Below are 27652 nucleotides of genomic sequence, written 5' to 3'. Positions count from 1 at the left end.
GGGTCCCTCTGAGAGCGAGGTTTGCCGGGAGGGCTCCCAGCCCCTCCCCCAGGCGGAATAGAAGGGGAATGGACCGGGCCTCTGCTCCCCCCCAGAGGCGCAGGCAGGGCTGGGAGGAGGTGCAGCAGGCAGGCGCCGGGCGGTGACTAAGGAGCGCAGGTCGGAGTGAGGACAGGGTGCTTCAGGGCATCAAGGACGCGAGCGGCCAGGCAGTGTGTGCCGACGGGTCGTCTGGTTAAACAGCACAGGAGCCCACCGACGCCCGGCTGTGCCCGGCAGGACCCGGGAAGGAACCCTCCAGCTGTGCACAGCGCTTCCCTCCCAGGAGCGCCACCCACTGGCGGGACCTCACTCTGCACGCAGAGCTCTGGCCTGTCTGTTTGACAATCAGCACGCATTCCCTTTAAGGGTGATGTTTACAAAGAAGGATTTTATATCGTCTTAAAAAAGAGAAAGCTGAAAGTGTGGCAAAGGGGAAATAAGCAGAAAAAGATGCCCGTGTACGCCCCCCAGCGACGTGGGGCAGTCGCCCGGAGCACCTGTAGCGGGCGGCCCTGCCCGGGTGCGGGGCGGCACTCCTGGGCTGTGGTGGGTGGCGCGTTAATAGCCCCCCTGGGGGAGCAACCCGAGGGCCTGGGGAGGGCGTGGCTCCGGGCAGGAGCTGGGGCCTGGGCCTGCCCGGCTGGGTGTGCAGGAGGCTGGGCAGACGGGCACGCTGACTCTGGGGGGCCTCCCGTGTCCTCCCAAGACACGTGGGTGCCATCGCAAAGGCCCTGAGAGGCGCGTGCCGGCATTTCCTCATTCCCAGGCCGTCCGTGCAGGCAGAGGGAGAGAGGGCAGCAGGGGCGACCGTGGGCACCACCAAGCCGGGGGCAGAGCGGGCAGGCTTTTCCCTGCAGCCCGGTGGGGAGCCTGGCCGCCGGGTGGGCCGGAGGGTAGGGGCGGCCTGTTCTGCTCGGACCAGAGGGCAGGACCGGGACCCAGGAGGAGCCAGAGAGGCCTTCTCACCTGCCCTCCTCCAGGGAGCAGGGGCCCACGAGAGAGGCAGGCCCCCGGGGACCCCGCTCGGCTCTGGCAGAGGGACAGGGGACGGGAGACCCAGAAGTGCGAGTTCTGCGCGAAGGGAAGTCCCAGGCAGGGCGGCGGGCGGTCCTCGTGTGCCGACTCCGCCAGGCCCGCTCACCCAGGCGCGGCCGAGGGCGTGTGCGGTGCTGACGTGTGCTGGGGCCGCGGGCACACGTGTGCTGAGTCTGCAGTCTGAGGTTTCTCAGGGCCGGGCGGACGGGTGAGTCTGTAGGTGAGCCTGGCCTCCCAGATGGCACCACGGCGCCCCCCAGTCGGGCAGTGCGGGCCCCGGGCGGCCAGTGAGGGCTCTCCTGCCAGAGGGGAGTGGGAGCGCGGGAGTGGTGCGTGGACAGAGACGTCGCAGAGTTCAGGCTCCACGTCCCCCCTCCGCAGTCTCAGATGGCGCTGCCCACGCGCGTGTCGGGACTGGAGGCCTCGGACACAGACCCCAGCTAACAGCAGCCCAGGCCCGAGGGCCTCTCGCTCCCCTGGGTCTCAGAGGGACTGCCCTCCATCCCTGGAAGGAGAGGAGAGGAGAGGAGAGTCACTCGGCATCAACCAGCACCTGCAGGGACACTGGACGGGCCCCCACCTGATGCCCTCTGGTGACTGCTGGTCAGAGGTCAGAGGTCAGAGGCCTCAGGGCCTCTCATTCAAGGCCAGCACAGGCACACATTCCAGGTGATGGGCAAAGGTAGGAACCAGGAGAGCCACAGCCAGGACCCACCGTGGAGCCTGGTGCCCAGCCTGCTCGTGGGGAGACTGCCAGGCGGACAGGGGAGCAGGGAGGGGTCTGGGCTGGCAGGCGGGTCTGGGAGGCGGTGGGCCCGGGTCAGAGTGACGGGAGAAAGGACGACCCGAGGGGGTGGGAGGGTGGAGGTGGATTTGAGGCCACAGCCTGCCCCCGGCCACCCCCCCACTCCCCTCCACGCGCGGCCTGTACGCACGGATGAGGTCTCCGTCGCCGACCTGGAGCGGGCAGCCGCTCCTCCTCTCCAGGGCCTGCAGCACCGACTGCTCGAACGCCAGGGCGGCCACGCGGCTGAAGAAGGCCGTCACGTTCTCCCCTGCGAGCCCACGAGGCAGTGTGAGCCCGCCCGCCTCTGGGGTGGGGGCTGGGACCGTGGGGTGCGGGGACTGGCCGCCTGCCCGCGGCTGCCCCAGATCTCTGCCCCTGGGCTCCCCACAGTCTATGCGTCCAGCCAACGGGCGCTGAGCCCCCCTGCGGCCCGGCGTGGGGACGTGGGGAGGGTCCTGCTCTCCTGCAACCTGGGAGCACCTGTCCCGGGCGCAGCTGGAGGACTGGCACGGGCTGCCAGCCCCCCCCCCGGAGCCCTGTGAGTCCTCCTCCAGGTGGAGCTGCCCTTCCGGGCACAGGACGGGGGTCCAGGCCCCTCACACTACCCCGTGCAGCCAGCAGCCTGTCCGACGGCACAGGGACACTCTGCTTGGCCCCGGGGCCCTCCGTAAACCTGCTGCCACTCTGGTGAGAGGGAGGGTCCTCCCAGGGCACGGGGTGCCATCAGGAAGGAGCAGAGGGCACCAGGCCTGGGCACTGCCTCCCCCGTCCCTGGCCCGTGTCTGCGCTGGCCCCTCACCAGGGCAAGGACCACCGTGTGGTGTAATTCCTGACCCCCAGGCCCTCTCTGCGCCAGGCACTCGCTACACGTTATTTCATTCCAGGCCCCCAGCAACCTGCGCTTTCCAAGTCTGTCTTAGCTCTGCGGCAATGTCGAATTTTTCTCGGTGAACACGTGGCTTTCGCAATTTCAAACACGCTTTTCCATTAAAAATAAAAAGATGGACAGCATCCCTGCTTCCCAGACACAGACCCTGAGGCTCAGGGACGCTGGGCACGTTGCCGGGGCCTCGGTGAGCAGTGGCCCCGGGGGAAGGCGGCTCAGGGCCCGGGGCCGGATCCGGGGGGATCTGGCTGAGGCTGGAGGCCGTGAGCGAGGTTTCGTATCTCCCACGATGACACCCAGGGGAGGGAGGGAGCCCCCGTTACTGGGCCCTTCTGTGTGCCAGGCGGTGCCCCCCCCCCGGGGCACCCACAGGCTGCGGGCAGGGCCCTGCAGTGGTTAGTGAGGCCTGGGTTCCAATCCTAGACCTGGCACTGCCGCCCCGGGACCCTGGAAGCCACTTCCCAGGGACAGAGTGACCTGCCCAGAGGGTCAGGGGTCGCTATTCCCGTGGCCCATGGGCAGGTCCAGCCTCCCCGAGAGAGGAGGGCTGCTCAGGCAACAGGAGGCCCTGCCCGTCCTCAGCACAGCCGGCTGCGAGGCGGGCACTCGACGGGCCGCAGAGGCGCTGCGTGAGCCTCCCGCCGCCGGCCCGAGCCCACCGCGCGTAGCCCCGTGCCCACTCACCCGTCTTCGCCGACACCGACCAGTACTCGGCCTGCATCTCGTTGGCCAGGTGCACGGCCTCCCCCTCCGCCTGCTCACACGCCGCCCTGGACTGGGGAAGCGGCCCTTCTAGGAGGCGCGGGGGGGGGGGGGGGCGGGGGGGGGGGAGGGGGTCTGCTGCCTCCCACTGGGCCTCCTTCCCATCTCACCCTGGGCAGGGCGGGCACAGGGTAGGGGTGAGACCCCAGCAGCGCCCCCTGAGAGGAGCACCCCTAACTCTCAGGTCCCGGGCCTGCGGCCTTCAGATCCTCACCTAACCACGCCAGGCCCCCTCCATCCCGGGCTTGGGCTGCGAGTGGATACATTTCCCGGGGAACCACCCCCCCGCCCCCGGCTCACCAGAAGGTCCTTCTTGGTTCCCACGAGGAATACGAAGCAGGAGCCCGGCTCGTTCTCCCTCAGCGCGTCCTCCAGCCACTGCCTGGGACGCACGGGGGTTGGGGGGACCAGCTGAGAGACAGCCCCCCGACCCAGAGAGGCCTGAGGAAGGCCAGGGGTGGGTGCAGACCCGGCCGCCCGGGTGGGAGACTGAGCTGGGAGGGTGCCTGGGCCCAGTGGGCTGAGAAGGCGCTGGGCCGAGGCCGGAAGGGTCTGGCTGGACCCCGGGGGGGTGGGGGCCCACGAGCACCGGCCAGGGGCGGTGGAGACCCCGTCTCGGCCGGGGCTCTGCCAGCTGGGGTGACCCTGCACTGTCATGAGCCGGGACGCTCACCCGGCCCCCCAGGGTTTGGAGATGCGAGATGTGCGCACCCACAGGTGGGAGGGGCAGGGACCGGCTCGGAGCCGGGGATCCGGCAGAGGCAGGACGGCCTCCGGGCTGGTCGTGTGGGCAGCTCCGGCCCGATCCCGGTCCCAGACGGCAGGTGCCAGGCACGTCCCTCCGACAGGACTGGCCATGTGGTTGGCAGGCTCGGGGACATGAACCGACGCGGCCCTTCGTCCAACAAGGAGGCTTTCCAGATGCCACAGCCGAGCGTCGAAGCCAGCGCAGGCCGAGCACAGGCGGTGTGCCTGCTGGCCACGCTCCGAGCCGGCCTCACGTCAGCGTGCGGGGCACGTCTGGAGGGCTGACAAGGGCCTGACCAGCGAGCTGCTCCCTCGCACCTGCCACGGGCCCAGCTCAGGGGCCCCGATTGGGGAGCCCAGGGGACCAGGGGCTGCAGGTGCCCAGACTTACCTGGTGTGGCCCAGGGTCTGCACATCCGAGAGGTCAAAGGCCGTGATGATCACTGCGCATGTGGGGGAAAGCCAAGAGCTGGTCAGCGACAGGGGAGGCGACAGGGCGTGGCAAGGGGGGGCCCCCAGGCACTCAGCTCTGGCCCCCACAGGGAGGCCAGGAAGGAGTCACCCCGTGGCTGCCCCTGGTGACCCACCCCCAGCGGTGCAGCCACCGAGGGGGATCCCATGAGGCCCGATGCCCTTGGGGCTCCTGAGTTCCATCTCCCCTCCGCCGTGCTGCTAAGGGAGCCGGCGGGCGAGGGCCTTCGCTGGGAGACGGCGAGGACAGGCCTCCGGCTGCGGGGTGCTGGGAGGCTTAAGCCAGAGCAGCTGTTTTAAAGCTGATGCAGGCAGACTCGGGACCAGTGGCAGCTAAGAGCAATTAGCACCCTGGCCGGTTCGGCTCAGTGGATAGAGCGTTGGCCCGAGGACTGAAGGGTCCCGGGTTCGGTTCCAGTCAAGTGCATGTACCTCGGTTGCAGGCTCAATCCCGGCCCTGGTCATGGCCGTGTGGGAGGCAACCAATCAATGTGTCTCTCTCTGTCTCTCCCTCTCTCTTCTACTCTCTAAAAATCCATGGGAAATATCCTCGGGTGAGGATTAACAACAACAACAAATAAATAACAGGCAGTTTGTGAGCTTAAACCACCAGCTTTGGAGAAATAACTGATGGGGAGCAGGGAGAACATGGCGATGCAGCCCCGCCCTCAGCTCCTCCCATCGCTGGCCCAGCCCCCGCCCCTGAGTCAGCGCGGCTCTCTGGGGGCTCTGGGCACGTGTCTCCCTTGCACCCCTTTCTGAGCTGACACTGGGGCCGAGATTCCCAGGGAGCCCCATCCCCACAGGGTCCCCACAGGGTGCCCACAGGGTCCCCACAGGGAGTGAAGGCTGAGGCCAACCCAGGCCCCGAGGACTGGCCAGAGGTTCCTCAGTGCTTCTCGGGGACGGAGTTGGCGCTGCCTGGGGGGCCTGCTGAGCCTGGTGGGGAGCCCTCAGGTGCATGATGGTGAGGGCCCCGCCGTGGCCGTCACCGGCTGCTCACCCTGGGCGCCCCGGTAGTAGGCAGAGGCGATGCACTTGAACTTCTCCTGCCCTGCGGTGTCCCAGCTGTGCGGAGGCAGAGAGAGAGAGAGGCGGCAGGTAAGTGACCGCAGGGTCAGAGTCAGCAGGCTGCGGCCATGGGCGCAGACCCGAGGCCCACGCCGCCCAGGGAGCGCCTGCAGCCGGCCGGCCGTGCCCACCTCCCAGAGGAGTCGGAGTTATAGCCCAGTCCCTCTGGCCAGGAGGTCACAGTTCGATTCCCAGTCAGGGCACATGTCTGGGTTTCGTGCTCCATCCCCAGGAGGCAGCCATTCTAACACAGAATATGGCCGCCCGGCCAGCGTGGCTCAGTGGTGAGCATCGACCTAGGAACCAGGAGGTCACAGTTTGATTCCCAGTCAGGGCACAGGCCTGGGTTGCGGGCTCGATCCCCAGTGTAGCGCGTGCAGGAGGCAGCCCATCCATGATTCTCTCTCATCAAGGATGTTTCTCTCTCTCTCTCTCTCCCTCTCCCTTCCTCTCTGAAACCAATAAAAATATTTTTAAAAAGAGAGAGAAAGAATATGGCTCAGTGGATAGGACGTTGGCCTGCGGAGTAAACGTCCCGGGTTCAATTCTGGTCAAGGGCACGTACCTGAGTTGCAGGCTTGACCCCTGGCTCTGGTCAGGGCACATGCGGGAGGCAACCTATCGACGTTTCTCTCTGTCGCTCCTCCTCCCTCCTACTCTCTCTAAAAAAAAATCAGTGGAAAATGTCCTCTTTTGGGGTGCCACAAAAAGAAAAGAGAGAGAAGGGAGAGAGAACACGCTCCGGATGCGCTCGCTCCGAACACGGGGAGCCCACCTGCAGGGGGTGTGCGCGGGCCGGGCTCCTGGGCGGCTCCCAGGGGGCCAGGTTCTAACCGGCGTGGCTGTGCCTCCTGGGAGACCGATCGGTGGGCTCTGGCTCTCTGGAGAACCCGAGCCGGGGCCCATGGGAAGGAATACAATGATTCATGATGCCTAATGCGGCCTCCACCATCGCCTGGCACACGGGCCAGTTTGGGCCCCGTTTTCCAGATGGGAACAGGGGCTCAGAGGCCGGACGTGACCTGCCAGAGGCTGCCTGGGTGGCCCGGCGAGTGGGGTCACGGGTGGCCAGGTGGGGCGGTGCGTGGTCCTGGGCCCTGCCGGTTCCCACGGGTCCTGGCTGAGTGCCACTGAGAAAGAGCCCATCGAGGGCCCCTCAAAGCTCCCCCCCGCCCCCCCACCCCCCCGCCCAGGCCAGGCAGGAAATGGACTCCACAGGGACTCACATCTGGAGGCTGTAGGGAACCCCAGCAATCTCAAAGCGCTCGATCTCAAAGTCCACCCCGATGGTGGCCTTGTAGTCGTGGTCGAACACATTCTTGCAAAACCTGTGGGAGCAGGCACATCAGCGGAGAGGCTGCGGGGACGCTTGTGACGGTGAGGGTCTGGGCATCGAGAGCCCATCCGCTGGGCGTCGCTAAGGAGGTGACAGTCCCGAGACAGGCCACGGAGGACAGCCAACAAGGATTATGGGGGGGCCCGGCGGCGTGGCTCACTGGTTGAGCGTCGACCTATGAACCAGGAGGTCACCGTTCGATTCCTGGTCAGAGTACAGGCCCAGGTGGCAGGCTCAATCCCCACCCAGTAGGGGGCGTGCAGGAGGCAGCCAACCAATGTGCTCTCACATCAATGTTTCTCCCTCTTTCACTCTCCCTTCTTCTCTGAAATCAATAAAGTTATATTTAATAAAAGAGTTATGTGCCCTAGCCGGCTTGGCTCAGTGGATAGAGCATCGGCCTACAGACTGAAGGGTCCTGGGTTCGATTCCGGCCAAGGTCACATGCCTGGGTTTTGGGCTCGATCCCCAGTGGGGGGCGTGCAGGAGGCAGCCAATCAATGATTCCCTCTCATCATTGATGTTTCTATCTCTCTCTCCTTCTCCCTTCCTCTCTGACATCAATAAAGTTTATTTAATAAAAGTTATGTGGGGGAGACAGGCTGCAGCAAACACTGCAGGTCGGGGCAGAGAAAGAGAAACGGGCATCCTTACGCAGCGAGGGCGGTGAGGGCGGGCCCACGGCGCCAGGGGACAGTGTGACCGGTGCCGGGGTCCTGGGATGCCACGCTCTCGGCTGACCGCCCCCCCCCCGGATTTCCTGCACCCCTTCCCCGGTGTGCTTCCGGGCAGTGCCCTCTGGGCCTCCTGGCAAAGCCCTGGCGCTGGGCATGGCGCCACTTACCTGTGGATGAGGCTGGTCTTGCCCACGTGGAGGTCACCGACAACAACCGCCTTGGAGAGGCTGAGCCTGCGGGGACCGGGCGTGCGGCTCTCAGGCTCGGTCACAGAGCATCCCCCCACACTCAGTCCTCCGCCCCACGCTCCCCGCCCGGGAGCCCGCCCCCCCCCACCCCAATCCTGCTTGGGGACTTTTTTTTCTTAATCCTCAGCCAAGAATACTTTTACATTGATGTTTAGAGAGAGTGGAAGAGAGAGGGAAAGACAGAGAGAAACATCGATATGAGAGAGACACAGCAATTGGTTGCCTCCTGCTCGACCCCTGACCAGGGCTGGAGCCAGGGAGGAGCCTTGACCGGAATCGAACCCGGGACCCTTTGGCCTCCCCGTGAGCGCCTGGGACCAGAACCGGGACCGGGACCGGGAGCGGGGCCCGCGCTGCCACCTCCCACGCCTGCGTGACACCTGTGAGCGCAGCAGCTCCCAGGCGGACTCAGCCCTCGCCCTCCTGTGAGGGATCCATCCCGACAGCAGACTCACCATCCCCGGACAGGAGGGGTGCCCCTCCCCCAGCCTGGACGGGGGGCAGGGGTGGGGGTGGGGGGGCTTGGGGAAGGCCCCCAGAGGACCTGACACTCCACTGAGGCCTGAAGAGCAGGAAAACACAGCCCGGCCGGCGTGGCTCAGGGGTTGAGCATCGACCTAGGAACCAGGAGGTCAGGGTTCGATTCCCGGTCAGGGCACAGGCCTGGGGGCGTGCAGGAGGCAGCCGGTCCATGATTCTCTCTCATCATGGATGTTTCTTTATTTCTTATTTTTGGGTGGAGATACTTTTATAAAACGATAACGATCACATTTCAGATACAATTTCAAATTTAACTTTACTTGAATCTCACAAAAGAAAAAGAAAGAGAAGTTGATGGAATTGCTGAATTCATATAAGTATTTCCTCTAGACAGGACATACTTCCCCTAAAATATCCCTTCAACGTTTTTTTAAAAAAAAGAAACTGAGAACATTGGAGGTTGAAGTGATTATGATTATTTCCAAGGACATATTTCCCTGTTTGTTGTACAGACGGGCCTTTTGCTGAGAGAGGAGTTTGCTGGCCCAGCCACACGGGCATGAACCGAAGCTCTGAAAACACGGAGGCCCTCCTGGACCCGCCAGTCACTGTCAGCCCCTGGACTCGCCCAGGGCTCCCCCTCTCTCCTGGCCGCCCCCTCCCACCGCCAGGACCAGCCCCAACCCCGTCTCCCGGGGACCCAGAGCCACAGGGGGAAGGGGACTCTGGTCCCGTCTCCCAGGCCCTTCAACAGGCACCACTTCGCCCCAAGCGGCTGAGCTTCCATCAGTTTTACATAACGGCCTCCGGTAAGGCTTTGTTTGCAGAAAGGATTCAGGGTGAAACCCTTGGAAACCCTGCGCAAGGTCAGCCCTCAGGCCCTTGCAAGTTTGGAAATCCGGGATTTCCGAGAATGGAGGCCTTTCTCCCTCGCACCCCAGCTCCTTGTGAAGTGGGTGCAGGGTGCAGGGGGAGCCCCAGGTGACTCAGGGAAGGTCCTCCAGTGGAGTTAGAGCCCAGCGGGGATTGGAAGGACGAGGAAGGGCATTCCAGGAGGAGGGAACGGCACGTGCGAAGGCAGGGGGGCAGGAAACAGCCCGCCTGGCCTGGGAGCTGTGGGAGGGCGATGGAGCCCGGGGCCGGGAGATCGGCTGGGTGAGGGGGGGGTCCCAGAACCCACCGCCTGGCCCCTCTGCCTCCTGGACCTCCTTGGCTCCCGGCTGCCTGCCCAAAAGGGGGCCTTGAAGCTGGAGAGAGGGATGAGGAAGGAGGGGCCAGCTGGGGTGTATTTTTGGATTGCTTCTAAGATCTCCTCCTCCTCTTCCTTCTCCTCCTCTGACACCATGGCAACCAGGCAGCCGAGGGGGGGAGCCGCCTGTGAGCTGGCTGATTGGAGGGGGAGGTGGGCTGGGGGTCGGGACCTCTGCTCCCCGCTCTGAGCCTCAGTTTTGGCGTCTAGAACATGGGCCCACAACCCGGGTGCTGGCTCCTGTCAACCAGGTGCTCCAGGAATGGAGGCCCAGGCTGGAGGCCTGAGGGGGAAGGCCCGGGAGGGGGGGCGGGGCCGGGGCGGACCCTGCATGACCCTGCGCCGCCCACCCCTGCCTGGTGCGCCCTCTGCACTGTCACCACCGAGGGGGCAGGGGGAGCCGGAGGCAGGGCCGAGGCACAGACACAGGGATGGGTCTCCCTGGGAGCCCTGCGGGGAGAGGTCTAGGGGTCTCCCCTGCGGGGCACAGGGCTCAGCGGTTCCAGAACCCGGTCGAAGCCCCACAGGGAGGGTCTATTTCCTGAGGCTGCTGCTCCCATAACTACAGACTGGCCTAAACCCGTGGTCAGCAAACTGCGGCTCGCGAGCCACATGCGGCTCTCTGGCCCCCTGAGTGTGGCTCTTCCACAAAATACCACGGCCTGGGCGAGTCTATTTTGAAGAAGTGGCGTTAGGAGAAGTTTACGTTTAAAAAATGTGGCTCTCAAAAGACATTTCAATCATTGTACCGTTGATATTGGGCTCTGCTGACGAATGAGTTTGCCGACCACTGGCCTAAACCAACAGGGACACGTGCTCTCCCTATTCTGGGGCCAGAATCTGAAACTGAAACAGGAATTTTGAGGGTAAAATAGGTCAGGTTTAGGGAATTTTGGGAATTGGGGGGCCATGGAGGAAGCACAGGGCTGCAGAGCAGCAGCAGGTGTGTTTCCAGAGAACGGGGAGCTGGGAACAGCAAAAGGTCTGTATTTACAAAACAAAGAGAAGGAAGCCCGAAGGGAGTGGGAAACAATAAGGAAGGAGGGGGAGTCCCCGGTGAGATTTGACCTCTGAGCCCAGGAGTCGCTAAGGGAATAGAGACCCATCAGGGACACCAAGGCCCCAGGCTCTGCAGCCTTCATGAGCCACAGGGAAAAGGGACTCAGTGGGACCCTCTCCCCTCCCCGCGGGAGTCTGTACTTGTTCTTCAATAAATCTCCACCTTTGCTTTCCACTTTCTGTCCGTGGGTTCATTCTTAGATTCCAGCAGACAGACTCCGGGTTCCAGTCCAAAAATCCCGGTTCAAAATCAGGGTGTCTGGGCTGTGTTCCCTTGAAAGGCTCCAGGGGAGGGTCCTTCCTGCCTCTCCAGCTTCTGGGGGCTCCTGGCCGAATCCTTTTAATGGCCATGTGGCCCCTCCTCCATCTTCACCTGCCCACTTGTTTGTTCACGTGGCCCCGCCCCCTGGTCACGTGCTCTCACAGCTGTTCATGTGGCCCCGCCCCCCTGAACCACGTACTCATTTACGGCTGTTCACGTGGCCCCGCCCCCTTGATCACGTGCTCACTTACGGCTGTTCACGTGCTCATTTACGGCTGTCCACGTGGCCCCGCCCCCCTGGTCACGTGCTCACTTACGGCTGTTCACGTGCTCACTTACGGCTGTCCACGTGGCCCCGCCCCCTTGATCACGTGCTCATTTACGGCTGTTCACGTGCTCACTTACGGCTGTCCACGTGGCCCCGCCCCCTTGATCACGTGCTCATTTACGGCTGTTCACGTGCTCATTTACGGCTGTTCACGTGCTCATTTACGGCTGTTCACGTGCTCATTTACGGCTGTTCACGTGCTCATTTACGGCTGTTCACGTGCTCATTTACGGCTGTCCACGTGGCCCCGCCCCCTTGATCACGTGCTCATTTACGGCTGTTCACGTGCTCACTTACGGCTGTTCACGTGCTCATTTACGGCTGTCCACGTGGCCCCACCCCCTTGATCACGTGCTCACTTAAGGCTGTTCATGTGGCCCCGCCCCCTGGGCACGTGCTCACTTACGGCTGTCCACGTGGCCCCTCCCCCTTGATCACGTGCTCACTTAAGGCTGTTCATGTGGCCCCGCCCCCTGGGCACGTGCTCACTTACGGCTGTCCACGTGGCCCCGCCCCCTTGAGGCCTTGGCTGGTCTGTTTCGGGGTGCCAGCTCCCCGGTTGCCCCTGCTCTCACCCCGTCAGCAGTCCCTGTGCCAACGTTCTCCCAGGAAACCCTGTGCGATGCCCTCTCCCCTCCGGGGCTGTGACCCCGGGACTGCGGAGGAGACGGGAGGCAGCGGCCCGGCCAGTCCACCGAGAGGTCCCGGGGCCTGAGCCGTCTGGAGGCCCGAAAAGACATTGATTCGGGTCTGCACTCCGCCGACTTCCCGCATTCGCTCCGGGCGACGTGGCTCCGCCCCGGGGCCTCCCGGTCCACGTCCCCGAAGCCGCCCCCCTCCTGGCAGCATCTCTCTCCCCCCCCCCCCCGCGGCCCCCCCTGCGGCTCCAGGCCCCGCTGAGCCCGGCCCCGCCCGTCACTGGTCCCGGGTCCTCACACCGGCCTGGGAGGGCTGACCTCAGACAGAGGGGTGCACACACCGGGTGGGCACCGCCCCCCCCATCCCCCCCAAATGCCAGGAGCTCCGAGTCTGTGCTGACGTCAGCTCCGGAGGCTGCGCCTGCGCAGTGCGGCCACCAGAGGGCGGGACCTGCCTCCAGGAGCGGGCCGCCCACCTGCCCACAGCCCTTCCCCCCTCAGCCCCCCCCCCTCCTGCTGAAGGGAACCAGGTGTGTCTCATCACTGATGTCTCTCTCTCCCTTCCTCGCTGAAATCAATAAAAAATATACTTAAATAAAAAGCAGGAAACCAATACAAACGGGAGACAGATGCCCAGAGCTCGGGCTGAGAAAGCCGGGCGGGACGAGCTGGGAAATGGTCACGTGGAGCCCCATCATGCTCAGGCCTATCCCGGGCTGCACGGTGCAGTGGGTGTGTGCCCTGTGCCCTGTGCCCCCCTGCGGCCCCCACATCCAGGCCTGGGCGCTGAGGGGTGCTCACCCGACGGTGCCCGTGCTCCTGCGCTGGCAGGCGGCACTGACCTGCCCGTGGAAGTGCTCCCTGAGCTGCAGGCAGGCGGCAGGCGTGTACCACTGCGGAGAGGCAGACAGACAGACAGACAGACAGACGGACAAGTGGGCACCTCGCCCCGCCAAGCTGCGGCTCCATCCCCAGCCGGGCAGCGAGGCGGTGACCTGCCACCGGCCTGTCCTCCTCACCCCGCACCAGGCTGGCAGCCCCTGGCTCTCCCCGGCCCTCGGTCAGGCCCAGCCCCTGGCTCTCCCCGGTCCTGGGTCAGGCCCAGCCCCTGGCTCTCCCCGGCCCTCGGTCAGGCCCAGCCCCGCTCCTGCCAGCGGCCTCAGGAGTCCAGGTCTGTCCCGAGGAGCAGCCGGGGCGGAGCCAGACCAGAGCCCAGCGGGGGCTGGAGAGCGGGTCTCCCCGGGGGCTGTGCCCTGACTGCGGGCACGTGGCAGCTCTCCATCCCCTCTGTCCTCTGGGGTGAGATGAAGGGTGGGCTATTGGGGCCCTCTGAGCGCCCAGGTCCTCCCACAGCTTGTACACAACCCCAGGCTGTTTGTGTTTCTAGCACATGCACACGTGTGTGCACGGAACAGGCGCGGAAGGCACTCCACAACGTCTGGAGGGCAGACCCGGCCTCAGGGTCGAGAAGACCTGCGTCCAGGCGTGGCTGGGGGGTGACCCTGGGCAGCTGCCTGGTGTCTCTGAATTTAAAAAATGTGTTTTATGGATTTCAGGGAGGAAGGGAGAGGGAGAGAGAGGAACATCAATGAGGAGAGAGGATCATGGACGGCTGCCTCGTGGGGATCGAGCCCGCAACCCTGGGCCTGTGCCCTGACCGGGAATCCAACTGTGACCTCCTGGTTCACAGGCCGACGCTCACCTCCTGAGCCACGCCTGTGTCTGAACTTGAGCTTCCCCATCTGTAAAGCCTCGGGGGCTGGGGGCGTGAAAGGAGGTCATGTATGTAAAGCACAGAGCCAGCCTGGCACACTAAGTGCCCACCAAGGGTTCATGGCTGTTCCGGTGCCATGACTCACGCCGCATGTGCGTTTGTTTTAAAATGAGAGGAACACTTCGATGACCATTACGTTTTACTCTCAAACTGGCCACGGCTAAGCAGGGAGTGTGGCAAGGACGTGGAGAGAATGGCATCATGGGAGACTGCCGATGTGGTCTGCTCTGACGCGGCCGTGGTGGCCGGGGCCACCGGCTCTGTCCCTCGGGGCGCTGCCTGGGCCCACGGGTCCCCCGTGGCAGGGGCTTGGCCACATGCCCTCGCCCAGGTGTCTCTTCTGAGCTCCCAGGCCCTGGAATGGGCTCTGCTCTGGCCCAGGTGCCCGCTCCATGCCTCCCAGCTTCTCAAAGGCCTGTCAGCAAGGAGCTGACCTCCCCGCCTCACCTGCTTTGTTTTTGGCGGTGAGTGCAGGTGGGGAAAGCTACCGGGTGTACCCATTAATGGTGCGGATTTTTTTCAATAGATGGAGTTACACATATGTTGATATAGATGCGATTTGATATGTATGCTATTTTGTTGTATTGACAACAAGCTTCAAAACTTCATATGTCAAATTTTCTGAAGGTGTTAACATCATAGATATTTTTATGATTAAAAATGTCGATGCCAAAACCGGTTTGGCTCAGTGGATAGAGCATCGGCCTGCGGACTGAAGGGTCCCAGGTTCGATTCCGGTCAAGGGCATGTACCTTGGTTGCGGGCACATCCCCAGTGGGAGGTGTGCAGGAGGCAACTGATCGATGTTTCTCTCTCATCAATGTTTCTAACTCTCTATCCCTCTCCCTTCCTCTCTGTAAAAAATCAATAAAATATATATATTTAAAAAATGTCGAATTTCATGCCAAAAAAAGAGCATTTGCGGGAAGTTTTAATTCATTACTTTATTTTGAAGAGAAGTGCTGCTGAAAGAGATCGTAGACTTCGGGAAGCTTATGGTGAACATGCTCCACCTCAAGACACTTGTAAGCGCTGGTTTAAATGCTTTAAAAGGGATGATTTTCGATGTGAAAGACAAAGAACGTCCAGGTCAACCAAAAAAGTTTGAAGACCAACAATCACAAGCATTATTGGATGAAGATGCATATCAAATTCAGAAACAACTCACAGAAAGATTACACGTTGCTCAGCAAACAATTTCCGATGGTTTACAAGCAATGGGAAAGATTTTAAAGGAAGGAAAATGGGGGCCACATCAACTGAACGAAAGACAAATGGAAAACCGAAAAGTCACCAGTAAAATGTTGCTTCAATGGCACGAAAGAAAGTCTTTCTTGCATCGAATTGTGACTGGCGATGAAAAGTGGATTTATTTTGAGAATCCCAAACGCACAAAATCATGGGTTGATCCAGGTCAACCATCAACGTCGACTACAAGGCCAAATCGCTTTGGAAAGAAGACAATGCTCTGCATTTGGTGGGATCAGGAAGGTGTGGTGTATTAGGAGCTTCTAAAACCGGGTGAAACCGTTAGTACTGATTGATACCGACAACGAATCAATTCGAACCACGCTTTGATCATTAAATGGCCAGAATGGGCCAGAAAACACGGCAAAGTAAGTCTGCTCCATGATGACACACCATCACACACTTCAAAACCAGGTAAAGACACGTGAAAAGATCTTGCCTGGGAAGTATTAACCCACCCGCCGTGTTCACCAGACCTTGCTCCTCCAGATGACCACGTGTTCCGATCGATGGCACACGCACTGTCTGAGCAGCACTTCAAAACATACGAAGAAGTGGAAAATGGGGTCTCTGAATGGTCTGCCTCAAAACAAGAAAAGTTCTATTGGGACGGTATCCACAAATGACCTGAAAGATGGGGAAAATGTGTAGCTAGCGGTGGACATTACTTTGAAGAAAGCACTTTTGATGTTTCTCTTGAAATTATCGTGTTGCCCTAGCCGGTTTGGCTCAGTGGATAGAGCGTTGGCCTGTGGCCTGAAAGGCCCCAGGTTCGATTCTGGTCAAGGGCACATGTCTGGGTTGTGGGCTTGACCCCCAATAGGGGGCGTGCAGGAGGCAGCGGATCAGTGGTTCTTACTCATCATTGATGTTTCTGTCTCTCTTTCCCTCTCCCTTCCTCTCTGAAATCAATAAAATATATTTTAAAAAATTTGAAATGATCAGGTTTTCTTTGGTTACAAAATCCGCACTTTTAACCGGTACCCTCGTTTTTTAACCAGTATGTAGATTAACTGTTAACCGGTTAAAAGTGCGGATACGGGTTAAAGTGCGGATACCGGTTAAAAATGATATTTGTGGACAGGGTATGGGAGCGCAGTGCTCAGGTCAAGGTCTGGCCTCCGGACTCCCTACCTTAGGGAAGCTGGCGATGATGCGGTCCCGGCTCACAGGGGGCCCCAGCGGCGGCAGGGAGGCCCTCATCCTGGCGGAGAGTTCTGGAGACCCAACCCGGGGAGAGAGTCAGGGAGCTGGGCCAAGGCCTGGGGACTCGCCCGCAAGGAGACCTGGGCCTCCCCCCTGCTGCGGGGTGTCCCACCAGGAGGCCCCCCCCCCCCCGCGACTGTCTGCCTGGCTGTGGGTGAGGCACACACCTTGCAGGCAGGCTGGGTGTAGGAAGTGGGATGGGGGGGTGCCCTGCTCCTAGTCTCTAAGGGAGGAAGGCTTGGGCTGGGCCAAGGGCCTTGGGGTTCAGCCCACAGGCCTGTCACCCCACCCAGGACCGGGCCCCTGACGCCTCGTCAACAGCCCGATCGCGCCTTCCTCGGCCCCCTTCCCCGCGAGGGGGGCCTTGACCCCGGCCTGTGGCCTGTCGTCCTCGCTCGGACTCGGCTCCCCTCCCGGCGCAGCACGGGCCGGGCCCAGGGTCGGGGTTCAGGAAACGCTGCGGCCTCAGGGCCTCAGGCCGCGTCCAGACTCTGGGGGTGGGAGGTGGGCGGGGGACGCGGCGTCCTCCCGGGGGTGGGAGGAGGAGGGCCGCGGGGAGGACAGAGGGCGGCGGACTCACCGCGGCGGCAGCGGAGGACTCGGGTTCAGCGCAGCCTGGTCCGGCTGGTTTCCGCCGCGGCAATCACCATGGCAACGACGGCCACGCCACGCGCGCCCGGGGAGCAGCTGACCAATCCTGGACGTCGGGGGCTGGGTCTGGGCGGGGCTCGGAGCGGAAGCAATCCCACTGCGGCGTGCCGAGCCGTCACCATAGCAACCAGAGCCTCGAGGGCGTCACGGGCACTTGACTGGGCTGCTGCCTGGCCCCGAGCGAGCGCTTGCAATCACCATGGAAACGAGGGCGGGGCTGGACATGGGGCTGTGGGCGGGGTCATAGCGGTCTGGGGGGAGCCTGGATCCAGAGATGGGGGTCGGGGCGGGGCTGATGGTGGAGAGAGCTCTCTGACCATCACTGCAGCCGGGCGGGGTGGGAGCTCAGACTGGTAGGGGTTGGGATGTGACGTGTTTAAGCGTTTGTTTTTGTAATATACTATGATTTTTTCCTGGTTACGTAAATATTTCATGATTTTCGTTATCTATTGGCCTGGAGGGGTCTTCCGGATCCCTTGACTCTTTCCGCATCCCATCTCATCTATCAGTCAGTTCTACCCAGAAAATGTGTCCAGTATTCTCTATCTTCCTCCCACGCCCATTGCTATCACCCTGGCCCAAGCCATATCTTCTCTCTTCTTTTTTTAAAAAATATATTTCATTGATTTTTTACAGAGAGGAAGGGAGAGGGATAGAGAGCTAGAAACATTGATGAGAGAGAAATTGATCAGCTGCCTCCTGCATGCCTCCTACTGGGGATGTGCCCGCAACCCAAGTACACGCCCTTGACCGGAATTGAACCTGGGACCCTTTAGTCCGCAGGCCGACGTTCTATCCACTGAGCCACACCGGTTTCGGCATCTTCTCTCTTCTTAAATGGTCTCTCTGCTTCCACCCTCGCCCTTATTCTATTCCCCGTCAGCTGGATATCCTGTTAAAACAAAGATCGGATGGTGTCCATTCTTGGCTGCAAACCCTTTAGTGTCGCCTCATGGCGCTCAGATTAATGAGGTCTTTATAGTGACCCAGGGGGCCCTATGTGATTCATCCTGGCCCTGTTCCCTCTCTTCCTTCATCTCCCGACGCTCTTACCGCCTTCCTCCTCCCAGGCCCCACTTGCCCCAGGGCCTCCTGGCTGCTGTTTCCCTACCCGGCCAGGCACACAGGTGTGTGCACTGCTGTGCCCGGGGCCTGGATGCTCTGTCCCCAGCTACTAGCATTCACAGTGCTCTTTCCTCACCGCCCTCACGTTTGCTCAGATGTCACCTCTACACGAGGCCTCCCCTGAGCACCCCACTCCAATGGCAGCACCCTCCCAGCCCCGTATTCCGTGCTGTTGCTCCAGGCACTCGCGATGTTCTAACATATTATATAACGTATTGCTTGTGTCGATTGGGTATCTCCTCCACTGACAACAGCGACAACAGGGCGTCTGTGTTTAGCTCATGGATGTCTCACGCTGGCTGAACAGTGCCTGCACATAGCCGACACTTAGTGAACGTTAACTGAGTGAACAAATATTAAATTAAAAAAAAAAAAGAAGGTGGAGCCCTGGCCAGGGTGGCTCAGTTGGTTGGACCGTGGTCCTGTGCACTGAAAGGCTGCGGGTTCCGTTCCTGATAAAGGGCGCATACCTAGGTTGCAGGTTCCATCCCCGGTGAGGGGGCATATGGAAAAGCAACCGATCAATGTTTTTTTCTCTCTCTCTGTCTCTCTCTCCTATCCCCCCTCTCTCTAAAATCAATAAGCATGTCCTCAGGTGAGGATTGAAGAAGAAGAAGAAGAAAGGAGGAGGAGGAGGAGAAGAAGAAGGAGGGGGAGAAGGAGGAGGAGGAGGAGAAGCTGGAGGAGGAGGAGGAGGAGAAGAAGGAGGAGGAGGAGGAGAAGGTGGAGGAGGAGAAGAAGGAGGAGGAGGAGGAGAAGGTGGAGGAGGAGAAGGAGGAGGAGGAGGAGGAGGAGGAGGAGGAGGAGGAGGAGGAGGAGGAGGAGGGAGGAGAAGGAGCAGGAGGCTAACAGTGTTTGAAGTATGCTACCACAGCATTAAAAAGTAAATAAATCATGTTTGCTTGTATAGGTTTAGCTCACATCTGGAAAGACACCAGTGGTTACCAGGGTGTGGACAACCTGTTGCCTGGGGACCAAGGGAGAGATTTTTCTTTCATACTGTTTGGATTTCCCCCTACGTGTATATACGGCCTGTTAAAGAAGGACCTCCGATGGAAATAAATGCTTTGGAACCCAGAACACAGTAACGCCCCACATCGCTGGCCCTTCCGCCTCAGCTCCCAGGTACTTTGGAGGGCTGCCCTCTGCGGCTCTTTCCTGCAGACACCTCCTCCTCTGTGTAATCCTGGCATGCGAGCGCCGGCTGTCGTCTTGGCGTTGGATTGGAGGCTAGCTTTACTCAAAGTAAAGGACAGTTTGGACTCTGTCCTGGGGCCACTGGGGAGCCATGGAGGGTTGTCTGCAGGTGGCGGCTGGGTCTGGCTTGCTTTGGAGCACAATTGCTCCCGTCAGCAGGGCACTGGGTCCACTGCGGGGGCCGGTCTGTGACCTTACCGGGCATCAGCCTGCAGAGCAAGGAGCCTGCAGAGCAAGGAGCATGGGCCAGGGCGAGGCGGTCCTGGGCTCCGGCCTGCGTGGCTTTGGCAAGCTACCAAGAAACCCTCTGGGGGTCCTGCCTATAACCTGGATCATGTTGGCAGCCCACGGGTTACTGTGAGACTGAAGGCATGCCAAGTGTTCCGCAGAGAAAGGCGTGCTCACTCATTTCCCTTCCCTCCGGTGCTGTGAACAAAGCAGAGCCGTCTTTGTTCCCCAGGTAACCCCGTAAAGTGTCCTTCTCCCCTCTTTACAGCCGGCCCCAGACTGAGGCTGCTCGTGCGCTGCCTGCGCCTGCGCCGTGGGCGCCAATTGTTTAGAGCGCAGCGCTGAGGACGCCGCTGGGGTCGCCTGGCAACCGGGTCGCCTGGCAACGGGCGACCGCGCACGCTGAAGCAGGTGAGCCTGCGGCACCAGGCAGGGGCCCAAGACAGGGGGACAGGGGACCCCCCCGAGACCCATCCAGTCTGGCTCACACGGGTCCCGCGTCCTCTCTCATCCGCGGCGGGACTCCCGCAGCCCATGCCACATGCAGGAGGGCAGGCCCCTTGTCCCCCGTGCCCAGCATTCCCCGCAGGGGGAGACCCAATCGGAAATGGCCCAGCCCGGCCATCCGTCTCTCCTTGTCACCCGGTGCCTAGGACCAGAGTGAGGCTGACTCCTCTAACTGGGGTAGAATCCTACAGGGCGGGGCCGGGCACGGCTCCCACCGTAAGGACCACAGGCACGTGGAGCCGGGGTGTGCCAGGCTCAGGGGACGGTTCACATGCCAGCTCGGGGGGCAAGGGAAGAGGGTGCTATGATCAAGTCCCTTTTGCAACTGCAGAGACTCCCAAAGAGGAAGAAACTGTCAAGGACCGCCCATGGCCTGGGTCTGGAGCCGGTTCTGCGTGCTAAGCCACACTGCCTATAGATGCCCAAAGCGTGTGTGTGATAAAAACAATCCATGCCCTAGCTGGTGTGGCTCAGTGGATAGTGCGTTGGCCCACAGACCGAAGGATCCCGGGTTCCATCCCGGTCAAGGGCACGTACCTCAGTTGCAGGCTCCTCCCCGGCCCTGGGCCCTGGTCCGGGTGTGTGCAGGAGGCAACCCATCGATATGTTTCTCTCACATCGATGTTTCTCTCTGTCTCTCCCTCTCTTTTCCACTCTCCCTAAAAAAATCGATGGAAAAACATCCTCGGGTGAGGATTAAAAAAAATTTCACCTTTAACTTTTTAAAAAATAAGTCCTTCTGAATTCTGCTTTTGTGGGCGCGTCAGGAGCATCTGAATATGGGGGTCCCTGATGGGCTAAAGAGCTGGCCCCGATTTGAACACTGGCTCCCCGCCTTAGCAGCTGTTTCCTCCAGCCAGCTCCTTCTCCCAGAACCTCACCTCCCTCCTTTGTGAAATGAGGGTGACACAAGTCCCCTTCTTTGGGGTAGCTCCTGCTGGCACCAGATAAGTACCGTATTTTCTGGCGTATAAGATGACTGGGCGTATAGAAGATTTTCCTGGGTTAAAAAGTCGTCTTATACGCCGGAAAATACGGTATTAAGTTAGTGATCGTATTAGTCAGTGTGGGTGGTTTCTTCTGTCGGGAAGCATCGAGAACTCTGCAGTTTGCTGTTTGGGCTGCTCCTTACTTTCACGGTGCCCTTGAGCAGATCCCTTCATGGTCTCAGTTTGCTCATCTGTAAAACGGTTGTAAAAATATCCACCCGGCCCAGCCGGCGTGGCTCAGTGGTTGAGTTTCGACCCAGGAATCAAGAGATCCCTGGTCCGGTTCCCGATCAGGGCACATGCACAGGTTGTGGGCTCCGTCCCAGGTAAGGGAGCGTGCAGGAGGCAGTTGAATGGTGATGTTTCTCCGTCATCAATGTTTCTATCTCTCCCTCTCCCTTCCTCTCTCTCTAAAAATCAATAAAAACGTTAAAAAGAAAAATCCACGCAAGCTGTGCTTACCGTTTTGAGGATCAAATGAGAAGTAGCTTCTAAATCCCGGTAGTAACAATGACCACGTTTGGGGTTCTTTACATCTGTGGTTTCCGCAGAGCTCCGTTTTGGAAGCGAGAGAGTCGCCTTCTGCAGGTGTGGAAAGATGGCCAAGACCTGGATCTCGATGTACCTGCCCCCCGACATCAACCCTGCCCAGGCCTCCATCGCGTATGGCTGCCGGGCCCTGCCCAAGCTGAACGAGGAACTGCAGTCCGAGGACCTGCGGACCAGGCAGAAAGCCCTCATGGCCCTGTGTGACCTCATGCATGACCCCGAGCATGTCTATGTGGCCATCGACATAGGTGAGAGTGTCCGGAGCCCAGGGGACCATGGCTGGGGTCTGGAGGGACAGACACAGAGTCGTGGAGGTGGGAGGAGTTGAGGTGACCCGCCCAGCTGGTCAGTCCGTCCTTGGAGGACACTCCCAGCCGCCGACCCAGAGCCACAAAGCAGCCCTCTCTGCTATGGCTTGACCGACCAGGTGGCCACACATCCACCCAACAGCCCCGTGTCTCTGTCTCATCCACAAAAGATAGGCACGCCCCCTATTGGAACCACACGGTATCTGGGACCCCTGCCCCGTTACCCACTCTCATAAAGACCAAAAGAAACGCTGAGGTGATCTTACTGGCCTGCCACACCTTTCCCTGATCAGCACATGATGAGTGAACTGCCACTTCTCCCCCCGCCTTAGCTGAAGGGCTGATTTATAAAATAATAATAATTATATATATATTTGTTGATTTCAGAGAGGAAGGGAGAGGGAGAGAGAGATAGAAACATCAATGATGAGGGATTGAGCCTGCAACCTGGGCATGTGCCCTGACTGGGAATTGAACCAGCGACCTCCCGGTTGCTGGGTCGATGCTCAACCACGGAGCCATGCCATCCAGGCTCCAAATGCGTTTTCTTTTTAAAAAATAAAAATATATTTTATTGTTTTTTTTTTGTGTTTTGTTTACAGAGAGGAAGGGAGAGGGATAGAGAGTTAGAAACATCGATGAGAGAGAAACATCGATCAGATGCCTCCTGCACACCCCCTCCTGGGGATGTGCCCGCAACCAAGGTACATGCCCTCGACCGGAATCGAACCTGGGACCCTTCAGTCCGCAGGCCGACGCTCTATCCACTGAGCCACACCGGCTAGGGCTCCAAATGCATTTTCTTAATCCCATGGTGTGACTGCGAGAGAAGAAGGTGCTGGCGAGCGGTGTGCAGGGAAACTCACGAGGGGCTAGATGAAATGGTCCCCGGGCGGGAGCACACAGGCCCCCGCGGGGCTCTGACCTCCTTCCTAAGCGCCATGATGCCTCTGCCGATGGCTGCGGCCCGGGCGGGCTCAGCTGTGGCTCCTGGGCGGGCTGAGCTTGGAGACCGATGAATGTTCAAAGGTGCTTCTGCCCACAGGCTGCCTGGCGAGCCTGCGAGTCCTGCTGAGGGACACCAACCACATGGTGCGGATCAAGACCACCGAGGTGCTGTCCATCATGGCGACCCACAACGTGGGCAGGTGGGCCACTGTTCACGGAAGCCCATGTCGGCTCCCCCCCCCCCCCCAATGGAAAAACAAAGGCCAGGGACCAGAGAACTTGGACATCCCCTTTGAGCAGTTCATTTTAACCCCAAACACAAAGGGTCAGGCATCCATCCACCCCCCGTGCCACCAGGCCTTTCCTTGTGGGTGGGCCCACGGAGTCACGTTCCCCCTCCTCTTTGGGACGTAAACCACACCTGTCACTTCGTCTAATTGGCAGCCGCGGTTTCTTTCAAGAAGAGCAAGAACTCAGACATCAATGAGGTGATCTGGATGCAAAAACCTTCTAGGGTCTTTTTATAATCATCTCACCTTTCTTTAGCGCAGTGGTTCTCAACCCTCCTAACGCCGCGACCCTTTAATACAGTTCCTCATGTGGTGGTGACCCCCAACCATAAAATTATTTTCGTTGCTACTTCATAACTGTAATTTTGCTACTGTTATGAATCGTCATGTAAATATCTGTGTTTTCCGATGGCCTTAGGCGACCCACAGGTTGAGAACCGCTGCTGTAGAGACTCACTTTTGAGTCTCCTCAAAGCATTCCACTTGGTTTTCATGAGGAAATAAAAAAACAAACAAACGCTTGTCTCCCATCCAATGGGCTCACCTAACGTATAGAATTTATACGACTTCACGTACAGAATCTTAACAATGAGGTCGACAGGCGTCCATAGGCTGGAGGCCGGCAGGGGGCTCACTGCGCTGGAGCCTCAGGGCTGGGTGGGTGGACAGAGGGCCAGGCAGCCGGCAGGTCAAGGGAGGCCGGTTGTGGGCTCTGCTGCCTTGTCCCCATTTGCAGAGGGACCGAGGCTCCGAGGAGCACAGGGAACCTTCCGGGCCACAAAGACCCGAGTTCAAGTCCTAGTTCTTCCCTCCACCCCACAGGCCACGCTGCTCAGGGCCTGGAGGGTCCACTGCTGGCCGGGGGCCTTTTTTTTCTTTTTTAAACAAGGAATTTTTATTTATTTACTGTGTGTGTGTGTGTGTGTGTGTGTGTGTGTGTGTGTGTGTGTGTTGCTAATCCTCACCCGAGGATATTTTCCTGTTGATTTTTAGAAAGCGTGGAAGGGAGAGGGAGAGAGAGAGAGAGAGAAACATCGAGGTGAGAGAGACACATTGATTGGTTGCCTTCTGCATGCACCCGGCCTGGGGCTGGGGCGAGGTGGGGCGGGGGATCGAGCCTGCAACCGAGGTACACACCTTTGACTGGAATCGGACTTGGGACACTTCAGCTGATGCTCTATCCACTGCACCAAACGGGCCCGGGCCGGCCTTGGTCTGCTCTCAGGAAGCCAGAGGGTGTGGCCTGCAGCCGCCTGCGCGGGTTCAGGATGGGGGGGGGGGCGAGGAGGGTGGGCGGCGGACGCCTGGTGCCCCCCGGGGCCTCCCCGGGCCTGGTCTTCGCCGCGTCTAAGCCCAGCTCCCCCCTCCAGAGACGGCTTCCTGAGGCACGGCATCATCGCCGTGCTGTCCCTCCTGCTGAACGACCCGCAGCCGGCCTGCCGCGAGAACCTGCACCTGGCCTTCAAGCACCTGGCCCAGGTGCCCTCAGGTAGGCCCGACGGCGCCCGCAGCCCCCCCGCCTCCCGGCCAGGCCAGGCGGCGCCTCGCTTCCGCTCAGACTAGCGCACAGGTTTAACAGTTCCGCTTCACGTCCGGACTGAAGGGCCCCGGGTTCGAGTCCGGTCAAGGGCACGTCCCTCGGTTGCAGGCTCCTCCCAGGATAATAAGAAGACCCCCCTCGTCCGTCGCTGGCAGAACCGTCTCTGGGCTCCGGGGAGGGGGGCTTGCACACACTTCTCTTAAACGAGCCGTGGCTGATTCTCCGGGGTGGCCGTGGTGGAGAGGCAGCGAGATATTGGGGTGTCTCCATGACAGGCCAGTGCTTGGGGCTGAGCCCCGGGCTCCCCATGTGGGAACCTTTAAAGCAGTGGTCAGCAAACTCATTCGTCAACAGAGCCAAATACCAACAGGACAACGATTGAAATTTCTTTTGAGAGCCAAATTTTTAAACTTAAACTTCTTCTAACGCCACTTCTTCAAAATAGACTCGCCCAGGCCGTGGTGTTTTGTGGAAGAGCCACACTCCAGGGGCCAAAGAGCCGCATGTGGCTCGCGAGCCGCAGTTTGCCGACCACGGCTTTAAAGCATTCGGAGAAGCAGAGACACAATGGTCATGGATGTCAGGTACCACCACTCGGCTTTGCTGAATCTTAACGTTCCACCATATTTCATAGGCGCTTGAGATGGCTGCTTAAAACCCCCACACCATCCAAGTCCCCTGCGAGCCTCCTCCGCTCAGGTCCCCTCACCCCCCACTCCCTCCCCTTCTCCTTCCATCGTTTGGGGACTGTATCTCCACCGCGCGTCTATATATTTTACCACGCATGTGAACAGACACAGATCTTCCCTTGCGTGTTTCCCAACTCCGTGTAAACGGATCTTGCTGGCCATCTCCCTTTGCTATTAAAACAATGCCATGCTGTCACTCTGAGATGGACCCGTGTCGCGTCATGGGCTCTAGTTCGTGATGAGAACCCCGGCGCACCCCCTGGAGCGCGGGTGCATTCTCACATGCAGCACACTCACCCCCCCACCCCCCACCCCACCCCCGGCCACTGGGCCGCCGCTCCTGCTCCTGAGCCCGAGGCGCTCGGGCGGAGGAGAGCGTTTGGGGGCGGGGGGGGGGGGGGTGCCTGCTCAGCCAGACACCCAGTCTTGCAAGGCCTCGTTAAAGGTATGTTTTCACCATGAGAGAGAGAGAGAGAGAGAGAGAGAACGCAAGCCTTCAGCTTGGCCTGAAGTTGCACGTGCTCCATCCTCGTCAGCGAGCCAGCGGCGTGCGGAGCCGGTCGCTGTGTGCGGCTTCGCTGTCTCCCGTGACCGCGGGCAGCGGCATCGTCCCTCTGTCCGGCGCCGCCTGGGTCTCCTCTCCTGCCCAGGGCCCCCTGGGAGCCGAGCCCGTGTGTGGAGCTGTTTCTCCCCCGACCCCACTCCTCACCGGTCGGAGGGGAGGCTGCATTGACTCGGGCCCCCACCCCGGCGGGTCGCACGCGTGGGAAGTGCTGTTTCCTGGGCTTCTCCCTGTTGACTTGTTCGCTCACTGGTCCAGCAGCTTTTCATCTGAACGGAGCCCGTCTCGTACACCGTGTGTGCGTGTGTGTGTGTGCGCGTGTGTATGTGTGTGTGTGCGCGTGTGCGTGCGTGTGTGTGTGCGTGTGCGTGTGCGTGCGTGTGTGCCTGTGTGTGTGTGCGTGTGTGTGCGTGCGTGCATGTGCGCTCTTTGGGGTGCTGTTTAAGATAACCTGGTGCCGTTGAAGAGCCCACGAAGATTGCCTGCCAGAGCTCCTTTTCAAAGTGTTAAGAGTTTTGTTTTTCACCTTGATCTTGTGAAGGTCCCTGGGATGGGTTTTCATTTCGGTGCTGAGGTCTCATCTAGCCCTGGCCGGGCCAACACTGTCCTAATGACAAAAGCTCTATGGTCCCACCCCCCTGAACCCCACCCCCCTGCGTCTCCTCCCTGCAAACTTTTCTGGAATCTACACGCTTCAGGGTACCGAAGAGTCGGGGGCTCTGGTTCTGACAAGCCCCATCCGCGGCCACGTTTTTAAAGGTCATTTGTTAGTTGTTTTCTTGCTGCATTTCACTCGCTCACCCCTTCGTGTGTTTGACAAATGTGTTGGGGTATCTGGGGGGGGATGGAGGTCTTTCCTCTGAGCCCTTGCGCTGGGTGGAGTCTGGTTTACTGGCTGTTTTCCCAAAGGAACCAGCAGGGGGCGCCCCAGGACTGTGACAGCCCGGCCGGGCCCTGCTGTGACCTGGGCCGGGGTGGTGGCCTTCAGGAGAGGAGGGCCCGGAGGGCAGAGGAGTGCCTGGGGGTGGGGGGGGCAGCCCAGGCTCCCGAGCGCCCGCCTGCAGGACACGTGTCTCCATTTCCTGGCCGGGCGTTCAGCTCCAGGGCTGAGACTGGGGGCTCTTGGGTAACTGGACTTTGGGGTGCAGCTGAACAGCCAGGGGGTCCCTGGAAGTGTCTCCCTACCAGACCCACTGGCCATGCCCAGGCCCCCTTGGGCCCTCTCTCTGACGGTGGCATGCCTGGGAATCCGGCCCCCGCACCCCTCCCCCCCCCACTCGCTCCTGTGCGGGGCTTGGGGCTGCTGGCCCAGCTTTCCCCGCAGTGTTGTAAGGACCTGACCCCGCGTGCAGCCTGGGCTTGGGGTGCTGTGGGTGGAGGCAGACGCGCCTCCCTCGGGGGAGAGGCTGTGGGGATGTGCTGGGGCCTCTCCCAGGGCCAGGCCCGGGAGGGACAGGGCACAGTGGGAGATTCTGGACCCAGGTTTGATCCTGGTGGTTTTGAAGTGCTGGGGGACATCCCTGGAGTCATACACCCTCAGGACTAGAGAGAGAAATCGGGGGGCTGTGTCCAGGGGGAGCGGAAGCCGTGGGGCAGGGGTGGGGGCACCAGGGCGGTGTCAGCCTGACCGTCTTGAGGGCAGCGGAACCTCCCAGCCCCCTCCAGCCGTGCATTTTTAGGCTAGCGATGCTCACTGGTCCTCTCACAGCCGGGCTCAATGATTTAAACCACGTCACTTCTACAAGAGCCCCCTTGGGCTTTGC

At 60.5% G+C, this 27652-nt stretch overlaps 2 protein-coding genes across 3 annotated transcripts in view; one reads left to right on the top strand and one right to left on the bottom strand.

Annotated features, from left to right (window-relative positions):
• Window positions 1-123: 123 nt before the first annotated feature.
• Window positions 124-16930, bottom strand: RAB36 (RAB36, member RAS oncogene family). Of its 2 annotated transcripts, none has more exons than XM_079762291.1 (11): window positions 16887-16930; window positions 16235-16317; window positions 12880-12971; window positions 7982-8047; window positions 7028-7129; window positions 5734-5798; window positions 4651-4702; window positions 3813-3894; window positions 3435-3525; window positions 2013-2132; window positions 124-1582 (listed from the first exon to the last, which is right to left on the bottom strand). In XM_079762291.1, exons 2-11 carry the CDS (start codon window positions 16301-16303, stop codon window positions 1518-1520), a joined length of 804 nt encoding a protein of 267 aa, XP_079618417.1. In that variant the 5' UTR covers window positions 16304-16317; window positions 16887-16930; the 3' UTR covers window positions 124-1517. The 2 variants fall into 2 exon arrangements, with proteins under 2 accessions (XP_079618417.1, XP_079618416.1); XM_079762290.1 differs by lacking the exon at window positions 16887-16930 and adding an exon at window positions 16626-16750 and having other exon boundaries at window positions 16235-16549.
• Window positions 16931-21595: 4665 nt separating this feature from the next.
• RSPH14 (radial spoke head 14 homolog) overlaps window positions 21596-27652 on the top strand; it is a gene marked incomplete at its 3' end in the record, with an annotated part of 55623 nt that continues 49566 nt past the window's right edge. The window contains exons 1-3 of the mRNA XM_079762931.1: window positions 21596-21800; window positions 22906-23008; window positions 24469-24587. Coding sequence (XP_079619057.1) covers window positions 21602-21800; window positions 22906-23008; window positions 24469-24587 — 421 coding nt within the window. The 5' untranslated portion in view covers window positions 21596-21601. The remainder of the gene's footprint in view (window positions 21801-22905; window positions 23009-24468; window positions 24588-27652) is intronic.

The sequence above is a fragment of the Cnephaeus nilssonii genome (assembly GCF_951640355.1).
Source record: "Cnephaeus nilssonii genome assembly, chromosome: 22".
NCBI classification, from domain to species: domain Eukaryota; kingdom Metazoa; phylum Chordata; class Mammalia; order Chiroptera; family Vespertilionidae; genus Cnephaeus; species Cnephaeus nilssonii.
This window is presented reverse-complemented; position numbering and strand designations above follow the sequence as displayed.

Bases quoted from the DNA above. Each gene is read 5' to 3' on its own strand.
- RAB36 (XM_079762291.1), bottom strand. From the start codon at position 16,303: ATGAGGGCCTCCCTGCCGCCGCTGGGGCCCCCTGTGAGCCGGGACCGC. The intron at 12,972-16,234 runs GTAGGGAGTCCG...GCCTCTCCGCAG, and splicing joins TCATCGCCAGCTTCCCTAAG to TGGTACACGCCTGCCGCCTG. The intron at 4,703-5,733 runs GTGAGCAGCCGG...CCACATGCGCAG, and splicing joins CTACTACCGGGGCGCCCAGG to TGATCATCACGGCCTTTGAC.